We start from the raw sequence: 17,241 nt of genomic DNA on the forward strand, positions 1-17,241 counted from the left end.
CATGTGTGGGAAAGCTGCTGGTCGGGGAGCTTTGGCTCCATCTAGAATATCCGGTCTTTGGGCAAGAACGTTTCTATGTGATTTTCATGCAACTTTTAAATGTCCTGGATTCCTAGACTCACGGCAGCATGGCCCCTGCAGGCAACCACAGAGTGGTGCGCACCCCAAGCTCAGCCAAGAACAGGGACAAATGGCCTTTGGGACCTGAGAACGCTAGGGAGGGTGGTAAGGGACAGCCATGCTTTGTCACCAGCTGTCCAGGATAAGGAGTAAAAGTGGCACCAACAGAGGCGGTGGCACAGAGTCTGCGTGGGCATCGTCACAGCAGGAAAGACTGACCAGATGCCAGTGTCTGGCACTATTCTTTTGTCACAGGTAGAAGCCAAACTGAAAATGTCACACACAGAAGAAAACTTACAGATCCAGAAAAAGTTATTTGGGAACAAACATCCCTTCATTCTCCCACCAATCGTCCTCTGGGTCTGGGCCACCCCCCGAAGTCCTATCCCCACCCCTCCCACCTAAACACCCTGAGTGCGTCTGGACATCCCTTGTCTGCCCCTCCCATTCCTCCTTGCTGGGACGGCCCACCCTCTCTGCCTGGGAAGGGACTCAGTGCATGCCGAGCTCACCCAGCGTGCTCGGGGCCCAGGACTAGCCTGACATTGCAGTTACGGAGCCACACCTGGCATGGCGGCCTCCCAGAACGGCCACAGTTCAGGTTTTCTCAGGCAAAAGCAGAGGGTACAGCTGCAGAGTCGGTACGCCCACATAGAGAGCTCAGCCTCAGGCTCTCCCACACTGCCCATGGGAGGAAGGCCATGGAAACCTCTGCCTGCCCGGCCCTGTGTGGGTCAGACCTTGAGCAGGGCTGCAAGGTGCCAACATTCATGTCCCACAGCCACGTGGGCACCCAATGACCGTCCACTGCAGATGGCATCCTGATGTCCCTCCCATCAGCTCCTTTGCCCACAGTGGTCCCTGGGAACACCCCCAGGACAGGCCAGCCTTTGCAGGGGTTGGGGTGTGTGAAGTTTGGACTGCATGGGTACCGCGTGCCAGGTGTTCCCGGCCCAAGCCCCCAGGCCTCGCCCAGCCTCTAACCTCACTGCATCAATGACGCAGCCCAGGTGCTCAGGGCCTGACTACATCAACACAGAAATGGCTCTGTGAGGATGACGACACAGGACCCTTGAGAGAATGACTTCCTCTACAAGCAGCTGGGGGAGGAAGGAGGAGGGAAAGGAGGGGAGCGCACCTCCTTCCAAGTGTCCTGTTCTGGGGAGCACAGGGCCGCTGGCCTTGACGGGAAAGACGGACAGGTATCACTGGGGTGTCATGCAGGGGCCCCACAAAAAAGCTAGAGAACACACAGTCTGCAAGCAGAACTTCCAGGGATAAATACTTTCTAAATTCTTCTCTTATAAATATGCATTAAAACATTTGATAACACAAGCAAAGGACTCTGAAGTTAATTTAAAATTAAACCAAGACTCAATTTCCTATACTCCCAGCAGGAAGCTCACCTAAAACCTGAATACCCAAATGCACTTGAAGTCAGCAGCCATGGGCTCCCCAGGCCCAAGGCCACCTCAGTCCCGGGGCACCTTGAAGTGGTCCTTCTCTTTGCGGATGGCCCTCATGGTGGTGATAGGGTCCGCCTCGCCCGCATGCTGCTGCACAGTCTTCTCCCTGCAGAGCCAAGCATCAGGCTGCGGGCCCCGCCCACTGCCCTCCCAGGACGCCAGGGACGAAAAGAGCCAGGAGGAGTCCTGGCATTCTTAAAAATGAAATGCAACAGTGCACGGCCAACTTGGGCGTTCCTAACCATGGTGGCATGCTGCCCGAGCCAGCCCTGCTGGCAACCCAGGGAGCAGGGACATCAACCCCATGCTGGCGTCCAGCATGGCCCAGCACCATGAGGCTCCCCAAGGATGCACCTCTCCCACCTATGGGTCCGGGTCCTGACCCTATGCCCTTGCTAGGGCACCAAGGAAAGTGTTCCTCCTCCCGCCATGCCCCCACCCCCCGTCTTTAAGAAAACATGTCTGATTCTGTGGCTATACTTAATCAAGATTTCAGGGCAGTCTCTTCCACCACTGGGGATCTTCGGAAGGAGCGTCAGCGAGTGGACGCAGTGCGCAAGTGAAGCAGAGGCTGGACGCCCAAGGGCGGCTCCGGCCCTGCCTGCGCCCTCACCTCACTCTCATGAACGGGTTATAGGTGAACTCCTCTGCGATGACGGACGGCACCGTGGGCTCCCCAATACTGTACTTCTCCTGCAGAAGAAACGCATCACTTCAATACAGAAACGTCTATATACTTTCATTTCAAAACACCTTCTCATGATATCAAAACATCATCCAACTGAGAAGGCAAAGTGAGCAGTCAGGTCAGGGTGAGGTCAGGCCCCTTTCTGCTTGTGGAGATGTGGGTGTGGCAGCTGCCACCAACAACTCGTCCTCCTTCCCTTGCAGCCTTGGAGGTGGAGGGGGACACGGAGCTTCCTTTTCATTAATACGACGTTTATGCTTTACATCACAGAAACGGTAAACAGTAAAAATGCAAAAAGCACAGAAAAGAGGGAAACACCCGCTGGCCGACTCCCAACACAGCGTGCGCCGTGCATAGCTCACCGCTGGGAAAAACGGTAAGAAGACAAACGTCATCCCTCCCTGGGAGGACAGCCCACTCCAGAGGGTGGCAAGTTCTCATCATGAGGTGTTCGGGCAGGGCTTCCCCTACACGGGCTCCCACGGGAGGAGCACCCAGGCAGAGCCCTCGATGGGCACCTTTCACCTCCAGCCAGGATGATCTTGCCCCGACCAACACTGACCACGGCAAACAGAGAGAAGATGCAAACCAGGCCGTTTGGCCAACTGCCAGCTTCTACAGAAACTCTTCAGAAGGTCAGAATTTTTTGACCTTGGTAGAAGCAGAGATTCTTAGTTAGGAGACAAAAAGTGTGAACCATAAGAGAAAGTTAATATGCTGGACTTCATCAAAATTTAAGATGCATCCATCTACAGATGAGGGGATAAACAACTTGTGGTGTATCCATATGAGGTACTGGTCCAGAACAAAAAATGAATGAATCTTAAAATGGAGGCGTAGTGCCCGACGCATCACAGCCGCGTTGCATGAAAGTCTAGGCCACGATGACAGGAAATGGACCTTTGGCGGGGGTGCTGCGTGGGAAGGGGAAGGACACCTTTGGGGACAGTGTGAATGTTTTCACTGTGATTGTGTTGGGGGTTACACAGGCATGTACATGGTCAAAATTCATGAACTGTACAATGTTCACTTAGGTACTTTTCATCGTGTATAAATAATGCTTAATAAAATTTAGTTTTCAAAAAGCAGACACCCATGAAAAGAATGAGTTCAGAGGGGAACCAAGATGGCGGCGTAGGTAGACACACTGCGCCTCCTCGCACAACCAGAACTGACAGAGAATCGAACAGCAAGGGGGACCGACACCAAGGAAATAGAAAATAAACATTCATCCAGACTGGTAGGAGGGGCGGAGACGGCACCGGGGTGGAGAGGACTCGCGAGGCTGTGGCGGGACTAAGACTGGCGGAGTGTGGGACAAATGGTGCAGGCAGTCCGAGCACTAGCAGACCCTGCGGCCCCACATTTGCACAGATAAACCCAGAGGGCCGGGCTCAGAGTGGCGGAGAACAGGGCAGGCAGAGCAGCGGGTAGCACCCCGCGGCACCACATTCGCACACAGATAAACCAGATGAACGGCAGGCAGGGAAGCAGACTGCGTAACCCAGGGCTCCAGCTCGGGGAAATAAAGCCTCAAACCTCTGATTGAAAGCGCCCCTGGGGGTTGGGGTGGCAGGAGAGACTCCCAGCCTCACAGGAGAGGTTGTTGGAGAGACCCACAGGGGCCTAGAGTGTGCACAGGCCCACTTACTCGGGAACCAGCACCAGAGTGGCCCAGTTTGATTGTGGGTATCGGAGTGGAAGATTGAAATCCGGAGGAGAGTGAGGCGGGCGCCATTGCTCCCACTCGGCCCCTCCCCCACATACAGCGTCACAGCGCAGCGACCAGCATTACCCTGCCCCGGTGAACACCTAAGGCTCCGCCCCTTAAAGTAACAGACGCGCCAAGACAAACAAACAAACAAAAAATGGCCCAAATGACAGAACACTTCAAAGCTCCTGAAAAAATACAACTAAGCGACGAAGAGATAGCCAACCTATCGGATGCACAGTTCAAAGCACTGGTTATCAATATGCTCACAGACTTGGTTGAATCTGTTCGAAAAACAGATGAAAAAATGAAGCCTATGCTAAGAGAAACAAAGGAAAATGTACAGGGAACCAATAGTGATGAGAAGGAAACTGGGACTCAAATCAATGGTATGGACCAGAAGGAAGAAAGAAACATCCAACCAGAAAAGAATGAAGAAACAAGAACTTGGAAAAATGAGGAGAGGCTTAGGAACCTCCAGGACACCTTGAAACGTTCCAACATCCGAATTATAGGGGTGCCAGAAGGAGAAGAGGAAGAACAAAAAATTGAAAACTTATTTGAACAAATAATGGAGAACTTCCCCGATCTGGCAAAGGAAATAGACTTCTGGGAAGTCCAGGAAGCTCAGAGAGTCCCAAAGAAGCTGGACCCAAGGAGGAACACAACAAGGCACATCATAATTACATTACCCAAGATTAAACGCAAGGACCTACATCCAAGATTACTGTATCCAGCAAAGCTATCATTTAGAATGGAAGGGAAGATAAAGTGCTTCTCAGATAAGGTCAAGTTAAAGAAGCTCATCATCACCAAGCCCTTATTATATGAAATGTTAAAGGGAGTTACCTAAGAAAAAGAAGATGAAAAATACGAACAGTAAAAATGATAGCAAACTCACAGTTATTAACGACCACACATAAAACAAAAACGAGAGCAAACTAGGCAAACAACTAGAACATGAGGGTTGTCAATAAGGGAGTGGGAGGGGGAGAGGGGGGTAAAGGTACAGAGAATAAGTAGCATAGATGATAGGTGGAAAATAGACAGGGGGAGGGTAAGAATAGTGTAGGAAATGTAGAAGCCAAAGAACTTATAAGTATGACCCATGGACATGAACTATGGGGGGGGGGATGTGGGAGGGAGGGGGGTGGGCAGGATGGAGTGGAGTGGGGGGGAAATGGGACAACTGTAAAAGCATAATCAATAAATATATTTAAAAAAAAAAAAAGAATGAGTTCAATGAGTAAACTCCTAGGGAAAGAGCACTAGGACCCAACATTAAGTGGAAAGAAAGCCACGAAGCAGTATGTATAGGCTATTTATAGGATGAGCTTTTTATATTAAGTACTCATACATGTGCAGTGTTAAAAAATGGGATATTTATCCACTGATTAAGACAGTATTTAAATTTTTATAGGTATTATAAGCCTGCCCTCAAAAAATTGATAAGGATGCTCAACAGAATCAGCTAATTTATTTAAACCCCCCCCCCCCAAAACCCGTGTGAGGTAGCTTCACTCACTGAATTCAGCAGAAGGGCGCCCACCCAGCCCCCGAGGCTTCCCGGGTGTGCATGTTTCTCCCTGCCACCACTTCTCAGTGACTGAGGTGGGAGGACAGATGCCTGGAGTCCAGGAGAACCTGTCTGCCTACCCAGGGCACCCGCAGCTGTCTCCAACCCCTCACACAAGACGCCTCTGAGACAAGTCAACCGCTGGGCTGAGCAAGGGAGCAAGTTTGGGGCCATTGTTGAAATAAATGACCAACGGCCTCCGGAGTGAAACCGCTGCCATGCAGTCCCACCTGCTGCCCAGGACACGGGAAGTGGCTGGGGACCTGCCACTTTGGCCCACCGGGGCACTTGTGGGAAACACAGACTCCACTGAGTCAGAAAGGGCCTGCCAGCCGCTTGGCTGCCGCGCGAGGTTTGGGAGGTCGACATGCTAGCTTGTTTACCGCCCTGAGGAGCACTCGCTGCCCACTCTGGAAATGAGGCCTTGAGTGCCAGCACACTGGTCCTCATGGTCCCAGGCAGTCCCTTCAGTGACTGACCCAAGGATATGCCCCATAGCACACCCCACTCACCTTGGCCCAGGCCAGTTTCTCCTGAACGGCAGTGTTGCTGGGCTCCACGTGGCGAGCAAACTTGAGGTTGTTGATGGTATATTCGTGGCCACAGTACACTCTCTGAGGAAAAAGCCAACCCCAGGAGCCCCTGAAGAGACTTATTAATCCCTCCTCGAACTCCTCAGGGACGGGCCTCAAGGGCCCGGGCTGGGCTGGTGACACCCAGGGAGACATGCCCCAGGACAAGACACTTCTTGCACGTATGTGAAACAATAATAAGAAGTACATTGACAGAAAACTCACGGTTCTAAAGAAAATGCCTCCGCCCTCCCCACTTCCCCACACACGGGGTAGGCACAGGAGGTGGGGCAGGTGGGGCAGGAGATAAGGGGACAGAGTGGGAGAGCAGCGGGGACTCAATGAGGGCTCTGCCTACTGTGTCAGGGGGGAGCCGGCCCAGGACCTCGAGCAGGGCTTTGTACATCTCGTCCGCGGTCCCTTCATAGAACTTCCCGCAGCCAGCCACAAACAAGGTGTCACCTGAAAGCAGACAGCCACGGAGCAGTGAGGCCACCAGTGAGACAGCCCCTCGAGAGGCTGACGGTTCACTACTGGACGATGCTAACCACCCTCCATCTGTGGGCCAAGGCTGCACCGTGTCCCCTGGGCTGACTGGGGCCCAGCCTCAGATGTACCCGCCACCTAGGTACCTGACAGGGTCCAAAGACCACCCACAGCTCTTGGTTCCTCCCTACCCCAAAACTTCCCACTGCGGTTTCACCCACTGGTACCCCCAGCCTCCAAACAGCTGCTCAAACCCAAACCTCAGAGTTACGCCGCCTCCTCCCTCCATTGCCCGGTCCCATCAGCTGTGGTGCCAACACCCCCACACCCAACACTTGTCCCCACCTGCTCAGCAGCCCCCTCTCAGGCCTGGCCTCCCTACATCTTCCCTTAGCCCCGCATCCAGGGCCATCCTCTCACACCCTCCGTGGTCTCATCAGCCCCACCTGGGCACTCCAGAAGCCCCTCACAAGGGACCACAGACCACGAGGGCCCTCAGGATGTAAACCTGCCACTGGCAGATCACTCCTTCCTGCCTCCGGCCTGTAGACAGTGTCCCCTCTGCCTGACGCCTGCGAGGTCTCTGTGCGCTGCTGCTTCCCTCTCTGAGAACCAGCTCCATGCCAAGTGGAAGCCCGTAGGCATTTGTTCTCTGGCCCCTTTAATAGAGGAGGGCCTGGGGCCCCTCAACACTGAGCAACATTCCTCTTCCATCAGCACTTGCGAAGCCTCTTCCCTGCCCCACACAGCAAAAGCCAAGGCTTCCCCTCAGAAAAAACTATGGAGTGAGGTAGGGGTAGCCTGTGAGCACAGCCTCACCACACAGGTAAAGGGCCCTGCCATTCGAGTCTGGGCACTGGTGAGAGGCCAACAAGACCCAGAGGAAAACAAGCCACTTAGGCGCAGGATCCTGTCCAGGGACGGGCAGCACCTGCTATTTGCACACCCAGGAACTTCATGGGCCTTCTGCCGCTGGGGCCAGGGGAGCCAGGTCCTCATAGGGCTGCATGGTGGCAGCAAGGACACTAAGAGACCTGGGGCCTCTATGTTCCTCCCTGGCAGCCAGGACCACCGTCCTCCTGCACCCTGGCTTTTGTTGTCTCTTTGTCACCTTCTGCTGTCAGCTGCCACAAGTGCCGGGGCATACCACCACTCCAGCGGGCTGCCTGTTCACCCCCAAGTGTTGTGGAGCTAGCCATGGTTCTAGCAGCTAAGGCAGCCTCCTTCCCCAGGCACCTGAGCTGTTCCTGTGGCCTTGGTACTCACTGCCATGAGCTGGGGTCCAAGACCTGAGGTCCCAGGCTGCCTGAACCCTTCAAACGCAAATGCTGCACTGGCCACATGGCAGTACCCTGCTCCCTCAACCAGGCCTGTCCCCCAGACCACCTTCCCTGCCTCCTCCCCAGACCTGTCAGTGCCTAGGCCTGCCCACCACATCCCAGGGCCAAAGCCACACCCTTCTCTGTGCTGTCGCCTCCTCTGATTACATCTTAGGGGAAGGAAGCATGGCCCTGGGTCACTCTGACCTGGGCCCGAAGCCCAGGGCCATCAATACTCCCACCTTTGGGTGCTGCAGGTTCCTTTGCTGCACACACAGGCCAGCTGGGGCCCCGTTGGGCCGTGGGCCGTCCTACTTCCGACACCACCAGTCCTTACTAGATGCCCCAGACCCTTTAGCTTCCCCACTGAGGACACCGTATGACTTTTCACATATTTATTAGGAAAGTCACCAGTAAGAGAGTATACTCCCTGCCAGCTGCTGTCATGCAGACAACAGTAACGACTCAAGCAGGACATAGATCAGGTCTGTGTTTGCAGCAACTGGCCCTCCACACCTTCCAAAGTGGGACTCAGCTTCTAACAGCACAGTCCCCAGGGACCGCCCCCCCCCCCACCTCCTCCCCGGGTCCTGACAACCCTGAGAGGCACTGCCTCACCAGCCGACAGATGGGCAGACTGATGTCCAGTAGGACCAGGAGTGCAATGTACTGAGGGTGTGCCAAGCCAGGCACCGGAGGCTCACCCCTCACCTCGGGCCCACAGCACTCAGTGGGGGCGCTTTGCTCTCAGCACACACGGGCAAAACCACTTCAGGGCAGTGCGCACGCGGCACGTGGGCCCATTTCCCTACTCCACACCACTGCCGGACTTCGCCCATCATGAGGCCGGGGTTGCCACGGTGTGCCCAGGGACCTGCCACCTGGCCCACAGCCCCACGCCTCCATCACTGCAGTAAAGATACTGAAAGCAGCTATATATCCCCCCCCCAAAAAAACAACTTAGATTTGGAGATAATTTTTTTAAAAATATGGAACGCTTCATGAATTTGTGTGTCATCCTTGTGCGGGGGCCATGCTGATCTTCTCTGCATCGCTCCAACGTCAGTGTATGTGCCGCCAGAGTAAGCCCGCATCCGGAGACAGTTCTGGGTTCGTAGACAAGCTACAAAGACTATCCAGAGGCCCCGATGTACCCCGCCTCGGCTGTTTCCCATAAGATGTTTCCCTTAACATCTTATGTCACCTGGTGTATTTGTCAAAACTATAAGCCTGCATCCCCACGCTGCTATTACCTAGACTGCCCCAGACTCGATGCACAGTTCCCATCAACACGCTTTTCCACGGCAGGATCCATGCCAGGAGCCCACCTTGCATTCAGCCATCGTATTTTTAAACAAACTCTTGTGGCCGTTACAATACCACGATTGTGACTTAAACTTCTGGAAGGCTCAGAGCTCAAAAGTCGTCTACAGTCACTAAAAAGTTAAGGTGGCAGTGGGGCTCCCTGGGGCCAACGAGCCTGCTCTTGGCTGGGCAGTCTCAACCATTCCTGCCCATGGTGGCCACTGGCGGCGCCGCCCTGGTTGCCGCACGCCATTCCATTTCATAGGTTCCCCAGGCAGCATCGACATTCTTTCATTTTCTCTCAGAAGAGGAAAAATACCTCTGATCGCTGGCAAGGCCTGCTTGCCCTGAGTGCCGCTCATACAGCCCAGTGCTGGGCCGCGCTTCGCAAACCTTACTCGGGGTCACAGCCACTGCAGACTGCGGCCCCTACCTGAACTCATCCAGCACCACCTGGGCTTGTCTGGGCTGCCAGGCCGGCTGCTCTCAGGGTTGCTCTGTGTAGGAGGCCATGACCGGGGGCTGCTGCTGCCACTGCCACACCCAACGCGGCTCTCAGCCCACGGAGGGATGGGCGACGTGAGTGCTCGGAAGGGCATGTGAGTCCCACGTGAGGCAGGTCTGAGGCTCACTGCCCTGCCCACCCGGCAGCCGATGGAGGCAGTGGGGGCTGGGGCTGCAACCCCCCCCAGGCAGTCTCTCAAAGAAAGGGTCCCCAGGGCATCTGACGGTGGTCAGAAGGAAGCACAAGACCAGCCCTGCCAGGAGGAGCCGCTCTCCTCTCTGTCCGTCCAGCCTGCCTGTGCCCCAGCGTGTCTGAAGCTAAGCCCCAGACTTGGTCCCTAGGGCGCGGGTCCTCCCCACTCAGCCCTGCGTAGTTCTAGGCAGGAAATGCTCTGCTTCTCCTCCTCTGCGCCAAGAAGGTATTGCAAAGAATGCCCAACCTCCAGCAAACACCCCTGAACCCTCACCTGTAAACACAGCGGGTGGCTCGGAACTGCCGGGCTTGCTCACAAAGTAGCAGATGTGTCCAGAAGTGTGGCACGGTGTCGACAGGCACTTGACGTTGAGAGACCCCACCTGAAACAAGCATGCGCTAGCATGTGCCCCTAGGGCTCATAAGCACGTGGCCCGCTGGTCCCACAGGGTCTCACCTCAGACCCTTCGCCCACCGCACGGGAAGACATGGGTCTTGCTAGTGACCATGGGAATCAGTCCTCGAGTGTGTCCCCAGGGGCAGGGACCACTTTAGAACCTGGTATTTGCTGACATGCAAAACAGAAGGGGCTCATTTTGTTTTCTCCCTCAAAATTGGGCCAAATCTGAACTAGGCATCCTGCTAAAAAAGATGGTTTTGCTTCTTAGGTGCTTGGCCTTTTTTTCTGTTTTTCTTCTGTCTCTCCCTCCCCTCACCTCTTTATATTAAAGAGACAAAGAACTGAAATAAAGATGAAAATCCATTTGACCTTTACCTGAGTCACCGAACGCTGATAGTTCCATCTGTGGTGTATGCTCTCTCCACACACACGCATTTCAAGTCACACACACCCTGACAAACTGCCCCTAAATACTCCAGCTGCATCTACTAAGAAAAGAACACCCTCCTACATAACCTTGCTGTCATCACACCCCAGAAATTTAGCATGAGCATGAGAATACAATCCCATGCAGAGCCTGTATATAAATTTCCCCCATTGTCTCTACACAGTTATCTACAGCTTCTTCCCCTATCGAGTCACCATTTGCACACTGATTTGCTTCTACTGCTCTCGACAGAGGGGACTGTCCAGGCCTGGGCAGCCCCAAGAGGCCCTCCACCCACCCACAGGTCAGGCTATCTCCATAGCCCAAGCCCTTTCGTGCCCCTCTAGGTCCCTGGGGTAATGGAGAGGACAGCCACACTATGCTCTAGGGCCTGACATCCCTTTCTGTTGGGGTTCACTCCTCACCTGCAGTGTATACAGGTGCGTGACCTTGTGAGTCAGGGCCCCGATCCGATCGTCGCCCCCATACACCTTCAGTCCAGGCTCCAGCTTGACCAGCTTCTCATTTCCGCCGGCGTGGTCCCTGGAAGGCAGAAAGACCTAGGGCGCTGCTGACGCGAAGGGCTTCGCTTGCTTGTAAACCCTGACCGAACAGAATTATTTTTCCTTTTCATTCCATTTATTGGGGTGATACAGGTTAATAATAAAATTATATAGGTTTCGGGTATACAGTTCTATAGTACCTCATCTGTATATTGTATTATGTGCTCACCACAAAACAGGAGTTTTATTTGCCTGGTTACGTTTCTGAGAAACAGGAACGCACCTTCCAACACAGGAAACCGGCGCCGCTGAAAGAGCGCCCTCAGCCCCCGTTCCTGTGCCGGTTGTCTCCGTGGCGCTGCCTCAGCAGCACTTCAGAAAGGGGTCGGGGGAGAGCTCTATCCCCTGGCTTTGTGGGCCAGTTATAGGGCAGGGAAAGGAACGCAGCAGCGCCTGATGATCAGCCGTTCTGGGGCTTTCTGGTCACAGGGGAACACCTGCTCCTCACTACACATTCACTTATGGACCCTTCTGATACGCCTAGAAACAGCAGGGCCCGAGATAAAAGGCGCAGCCCTCTGCCTCCCTGCGCTCAGAGGGCCGTCACGCACTGCCAGGGCCAGCCCCTCAGCCCGCTCACCACCACCACCCATAAGTGGGAGGGAGGCACAGGCTATACCCCAAAGCTCAGTTTAGGGCCTGGTTTAGGATTTACGTTCTAACATAAACATAAGGTACTGAGACAACCCTCCAGAGAAGCAGCATCTGATACAGGGGTTTCCTGGTGTGGGAAAGAAAAGTAATCTGTGCAAACCTGGGGAAGGAGGAGGCTTCCTGCATCTACCTGGAGGCCCAAGACACCTGAAGCACATCACAGGCGAATTTTTCAAAAGAAAGGGTGGCTGTGCTAAGTAGTTCAGGCCAAGGACAGCCCCAAGAAGCCCTCCGCACACCCACAGATCAGGCTCTCTCCAGACTGTAGACTCTGTCCCTTCAGGAATTAGCACCTGACATCCCAGAGACTCAGCAACTTAGTTACATCAACCCAGACATTTCCACCATTTAACAAATGTTGGCCAAACCACATCCATTCACCACTCCAGGTGAAAGGCCTCATTTTATTTATTTGTATTTTAAAAAAGATTTTATTTATTTATTTTCATAGAGAGGTGAAGGGAGGGAGAAAGAGAAGGAGAGAAACATTGATGTGTCAGAGAAACATCAGTCCAGTTTTCTCTTGCACACGCACCAACCGGGGACCATACCTGGAACCCAGGCAGGTGCCCTGACCAGGAATCGAACTGGCGACCTTTTGCTCTGCAGGACAACACAGCCAACGGAGCTGTGCCAGTAAGGGCAAGGCCTCGTTTTACTGCTGGGAGGAAGAGGCCAGTGAAGTGGAGGTCACTGAACCACAGCGACGCTACAGGGACAGGTTCACGTGAAGGCATTAGCTGCCCGCAAGCAGTTATATGGAAAAGAAAGCTCAGAGCCAAATAAACATTATTATTTTTTTTAGCTTTGAAGAGCCTCAAAAGTTTCAAAAATCCAAAAGAAAGACCTTGGACAGACAACTCTAGTCCAAGTGCTTTTTCACCATTTAGTCTTTTTATTAATTAAAAGAAAAAACAAAACAAAACAAGCAAACCCCTCCTCCCCAAACAACCTCTCCAAATATGGCTGCTGGCTTTTAAAAACACTAATGTCTGGTCTAGTTTCTTCCCTAACATTGAGGCCAACATCCCATCACACAAGCGCAAGGGCTTTCAAAGACACTGCGGGGGTCCTTGCTGGGCAGGACCCCCAGCACGAGCATCTCCCCCTGCAGCCCCTAAGTTACCAGACCCCGTCAAAGGGCCAAGGGGCTAGGGCCAGAAGACCAAGGGAATGAGGCAGCAGCACGGAGGCTGACACGTGAAGCCTTTCAGAATCCCACGGGAGGCAGACCCTCAGCTGCACAGCTGTGGGGCACAAGTGACCCGGGGCCCAGACAGCCTGTGAGAACCCCGCCTGACCCCACCCTCAGGGTGTGCCTGGCACGGAGCCATCAGGCCCAATCAGCTCTGCTGCCCTGGAGGGAGCTCAGCCTCTGGGAAGGAGCGCTTACCAATGGTGGTGGGTGGTGAGCAGTGTAGTCAGCTTCACACCGTGCTTTTTCACCATTTCTACAACCTGCAACCAAACGTGAGGCAGGACAGAGGCCACCATCGCACTCCCAGTGCTGGCTCAGCAGCCCGCAAGGTGGGGGTGCCCGGCGGAACCCAGAGTGTGCCAGGAACGGCCAGGTCCCATCCTGACCCTGCCAACTCAACCTAACTTCAGTAGAGCAGGGTGAAGGTGGCCTTTATCTCTTTGAATCCACTTGGCAGCTCAGTACCCCCCATGACCTCTCCACGCCCCTCTGGCCCAAAGCCTGAAGGAAGGGTAGATAGTGCAAGGACAGCTCCTGCTTCTCTGCCCAGGGGCGTTGCAGACAAGCCCTTTCCTTTCTTTCTATGCCAAAGCCTCTGCTCACCCCCCCCCCTTCATGGGCCCTTTGCCCCGATAGCAGTGGCCGGGCACTAGTTAAATTGTTTGTTAAAAATTAATGGATTAATTGTTAGCTTCAGCCAAGTTGCAAGAACCACTGCAGTTATCAAACCCATCGGGCAAAAAGAACTGGTGCTGGGGACACACCTCCCACCTTCTGGGGCTGCACTGGGTCCACGATGGCGGCCTCCTTGGTGTCGTCATCGATGATCAGGTACATGTAGTTGTCGGTCAGGGCTGGCAGTACCTCGACCTTCATGGCGCTCTGTTCCACAGTCAAGCTCTTCCGCAACTCCGTGTGGTAGAGGGTTCCCAGCAGCGCTAGGCCTGGAGACAGAGCGCAGTTTTGGCCAGTGTCCACAAGAGGCCACATCAGCCACAGACGCAAAACAAATCTTCACTGACCCGGCAGTAGGGGCATCCTGGGGATGACACCCGGGACCGACATGCAGCAAACATCCAAGCACGAGGCTCACCGTGCAGGGTTTTTACGTTTCTTTGATAGAGAAGAGGATATTCTCATTTAACCACGTCGGTAAGGAAAATCTAGAAAATGACTCATGTTCAAATTGCAGGAAATCAGCTCCTTCGGATTTCTAATACTTATTTTCTTTTTCAAGAGTTCTAAAGGGATAGAAAGACCAGCCTGTGGCTGTGCTTCAAACAATCGGCATACATGACTATTGTCAGTTCTGGTTGCTCACCCCCCGACTCAGAGAAGACCACGAAAAGAAGAACCCCAAATGAGAGTGCCAAGCTGGGCTATTTCTTACTCACAGCACGTTGCTGCCTCTCCAGCTAACACAGCCCAGTCACCTGGAGTCACTCACAGCCCTTCTTAGGCCTCCGGCCAGAGAAGAAAACAACACGGCAGGACCTAGAAACTTGGATAATGCACAAAAACCACCAGGGCCTGAGAAATGGAGAGCTGGCCACAAATGTTCTAGATTGGGGTGTGCAGGATACAGAATCACCATCCAACTGAGCCAAAGGGCTCTGCCAGGAGGGCTGGGAGTGACTGAAGGGCAAAAGCATTTTCCAGCCAGCAGACAGGTGCCAGAGTATTTTCAACAATGAAACTCCTATTATTCAATCGAAAAATTCACAGGGGCCCCAATAATACTTTAAGTCTTAGCATGAAAGGGATTAAAACTGCACAACAAAAGGTGACAAAAGGCATCCATGAAATTCTGGGGCAGGTGCTGGGATGGGGACCGCTCCCTAACAGAAAGCAGGATCCAGAAAGCAGGGAGCACCAACTGACTGACAGACAGACAGGCCATGTCTCCAGGGGCGGTCTAAATGAAGATTCAGCCCTGGATAGTGTGGCTTGATGGATGAGCGCTGGCCTGCAAACCAGAGGGTTGCTGGTTTGATTCCCAGTCACCACACGTGCCTGGGTTGCAGGCCAGGTCCCCAGTAGGGGGAGTGTGAGAGACAACCACACATTGATGTTTCTTTCCCTCTTTCTCCCTCCCTTTCTCTCTCTAAAAATAAATAAAATCTTAAAAAAAGAGAGATTGTTTTAAAGAAAGTAAAATAAAAGCAGATTCAACTGTATATGCCATGGCCAGGGAAAATGCAGCTTTAATGACACACAGATATCCTTTCCTTTGACAACCAGCCGGGCATTTTCCAGGCCCTTCTCCTCGTGCACAGCAGAACAAACATTTTTGTACGATTAAGTCTCTGATGTTCCACCTTCCCTGAGCCCCAGTGCTATTGGAGCCTGAGAGCTACACTATAAAGAGCAGTGTGTGTATTAGGGATGGGGGTGGGAGGAGAGCAGAAGGATAAAAACAAAACACGTCTGGAAGCATCCCCCTCAAAAGGGCGCCCCGATTATGTACTTCCCATAGAACATTATCTACACTGCCCAAGAGAAGGAAACGTTATTTACGTTTGGTTCCTGGGAACCTGGAGAAGACGCCACTGTCTCTAAGGAAAGAATTCGTCTGGTGCAGTCACCACCAGAAACCTTATTTCTTTTCCAAAAACTGTATCACCTAGCCTGCCGCAGCCTGAGAGATGCTCCTAGCTCACTGGTTTGCAACTGTGATCTTTTGTGTAACCAGAGGGCACAGACGTGCAGCATATGGTCTGGGCCAAGTACTGAGACATGCTTTGTTTGGCTTCTTTGAATGGGGTGGGTTCTTCTGCAGGCGTCGGCCATTTGAGACGGTGGCACTCCTGGCAATTCCCTACAGTCCCACTTACACTAGCTGTCCGACACAAGCTCTAAGCTCTGACACTTTGATGAGTTTCCTTAAACAGAAAAAAATAGGCTCTTTCCTTAGAAATGGTGACACTTCACCCACTCCAGAACCTTGACTGCTTTCAGTGGGATCTGAAAATGGCCAAGGGAGGCCCCACTGCTTCTTCAATCTGCCTACTGGTGCCCTCCCGCCATTTAGCTGTTAACCAGGTCCCAGAGGCTGGGGGCAACCCACTGCCCCTATTGCTACATCAGCCAGGTAAAATATCAGGAAATAAAGAAAAGGAGATTTCAAAATAAATGCCAAAATATTCCAACAAAGCAAGAGGTTAGACTCTAATCTGACAGCGGGAAGAGCCAGGCCTTGGAGGCCAGTGTGCCCAGCGCCTCTCGTTTCAGAGGCACTGATGAAATGACAGCCAGGGAGGGCCAGGGTCCCACAGATCCCAGGACCCAGTCTTGTTGGAATCCAAGCATTGCCCCAGGGTTCTCCCCTTCAACATCGCTTTAGAATCCGTGCGCCAGGTTCTTCTTGTCAGCCAAAGCTCCAGATGAAAAGATGGGATTTAATTTGTGAAGAATATGCACAGCATTCCTCGGGCGCTAAGCAGTCACATCATCCCAGGGCACTGGAAGTACGGGGTTTTGGGGGGTGGGGGGAGGAATAGTGGGAACCCCCCCGCACCACTCAGCATCGAGGAAGACGAAGGCTGCCGGGCTGACCGCGGGGAGGCGGGTCGCAGCGCCGGGGGACAATCTCCTCACGCTGCACAAACCCTTCAGCACGCCCAGCTGACCAGGTACTCCGCACTCAGCCCTCTCAAGATCCGACCCAACTGCTGCGCAGTCCCTCTCCGCCCCTGCCCGTCCGCCCGCCGCCGTCGGCGAGGGTTAAACACCCTACATCGACAAAAAGCAGCGTCAGTCACCGCGGCCCGGTGACTCCCTGCCGACATGCCCGAGCGGGCCGGCGTCCGCGCCCAACGCCCGGCTGCGGGCCGCCGGTGCTTCTGGAACGTCTCGGGGAGCGCGGCTGGCCTAACCGCCCGGACCCCGCTACGACATTCCGCAGGACCCAAGCCCCCGGCCGCACTCGGCAGACTCACCCAGGGCGCGGCGGGCGCAGGCGGCCCCTAGTGCGGTGAGACTCCGAGAGCCTAGAAGTGGGCCCAGCACCATGACAGGGGAGGCGGACCGCAAGGCGCGGGCGGGCTTAGCGTCACCTCC

The 17,241-nt window shown here is 53.9% G+C and overlaps 1 protein-coding gene and 1 non-coding gene across 2 annotated transcripts; both read right to left on the bottom strand.

Annotated features, from left to right (window-relative positions):
• Positions 1-1,377: 1,377 nt before the first annotated feature.
• On the bottom strand, positions 1,378-17,235 carry HAGH (hydroxyacylglutathione hydrolase). The gene is made up of 9 exons (XM_053917874.1): positions 17,121-17,235; positions 13,954-14,126; positions 13,378-13,442; positions 11,193-11,310; positions 10,215-10,323; positions 6,492-6,595; positions 6,074-6,175; positions 2,200-2,279; positions 1,378-1,692 (listed from the first exon to the last, which is right to left on the bottom strand). Exons 1-9 carry the CDS (start codon positions 17,191-17,193, stop codon positions 1,593-1,595), a joined length of 924 nt encoding a protein of 307 aa, XP_053773849.1. The 5' UTR covers positions 17,194-17,235; the 3' UTR covers positions 1,378-1,592.
• LOC112298511 (U6 spliceosomal RNA) lies at positions 8,922-9,028 on the bottom strand. Its single transcript, XR_002974150.2, has one exon. It is a non-coding gene; the product is annotated as a U6 spliceosomal RNA (small nuclear RNA).
• Positions 17,236-17,241: the final 6 nt, after the last annotated feature.

Source organism: Desmodus rotundus, unplaced genomic scaffold (genome assembly GCF_022682495.2).
Source record: "Desmodus rotundus isolate HL8 unplaced genomic scaffold, HLdesRot8A.1 manual_scaffold_374, whole genome shotgun sequence".
Lineage (NCBI taxonomy): Eukaryota > Metazoa > Chordata > Mammalia > Chiroptera > Phyllostomidae > Desmodus > Desmodus rotundus.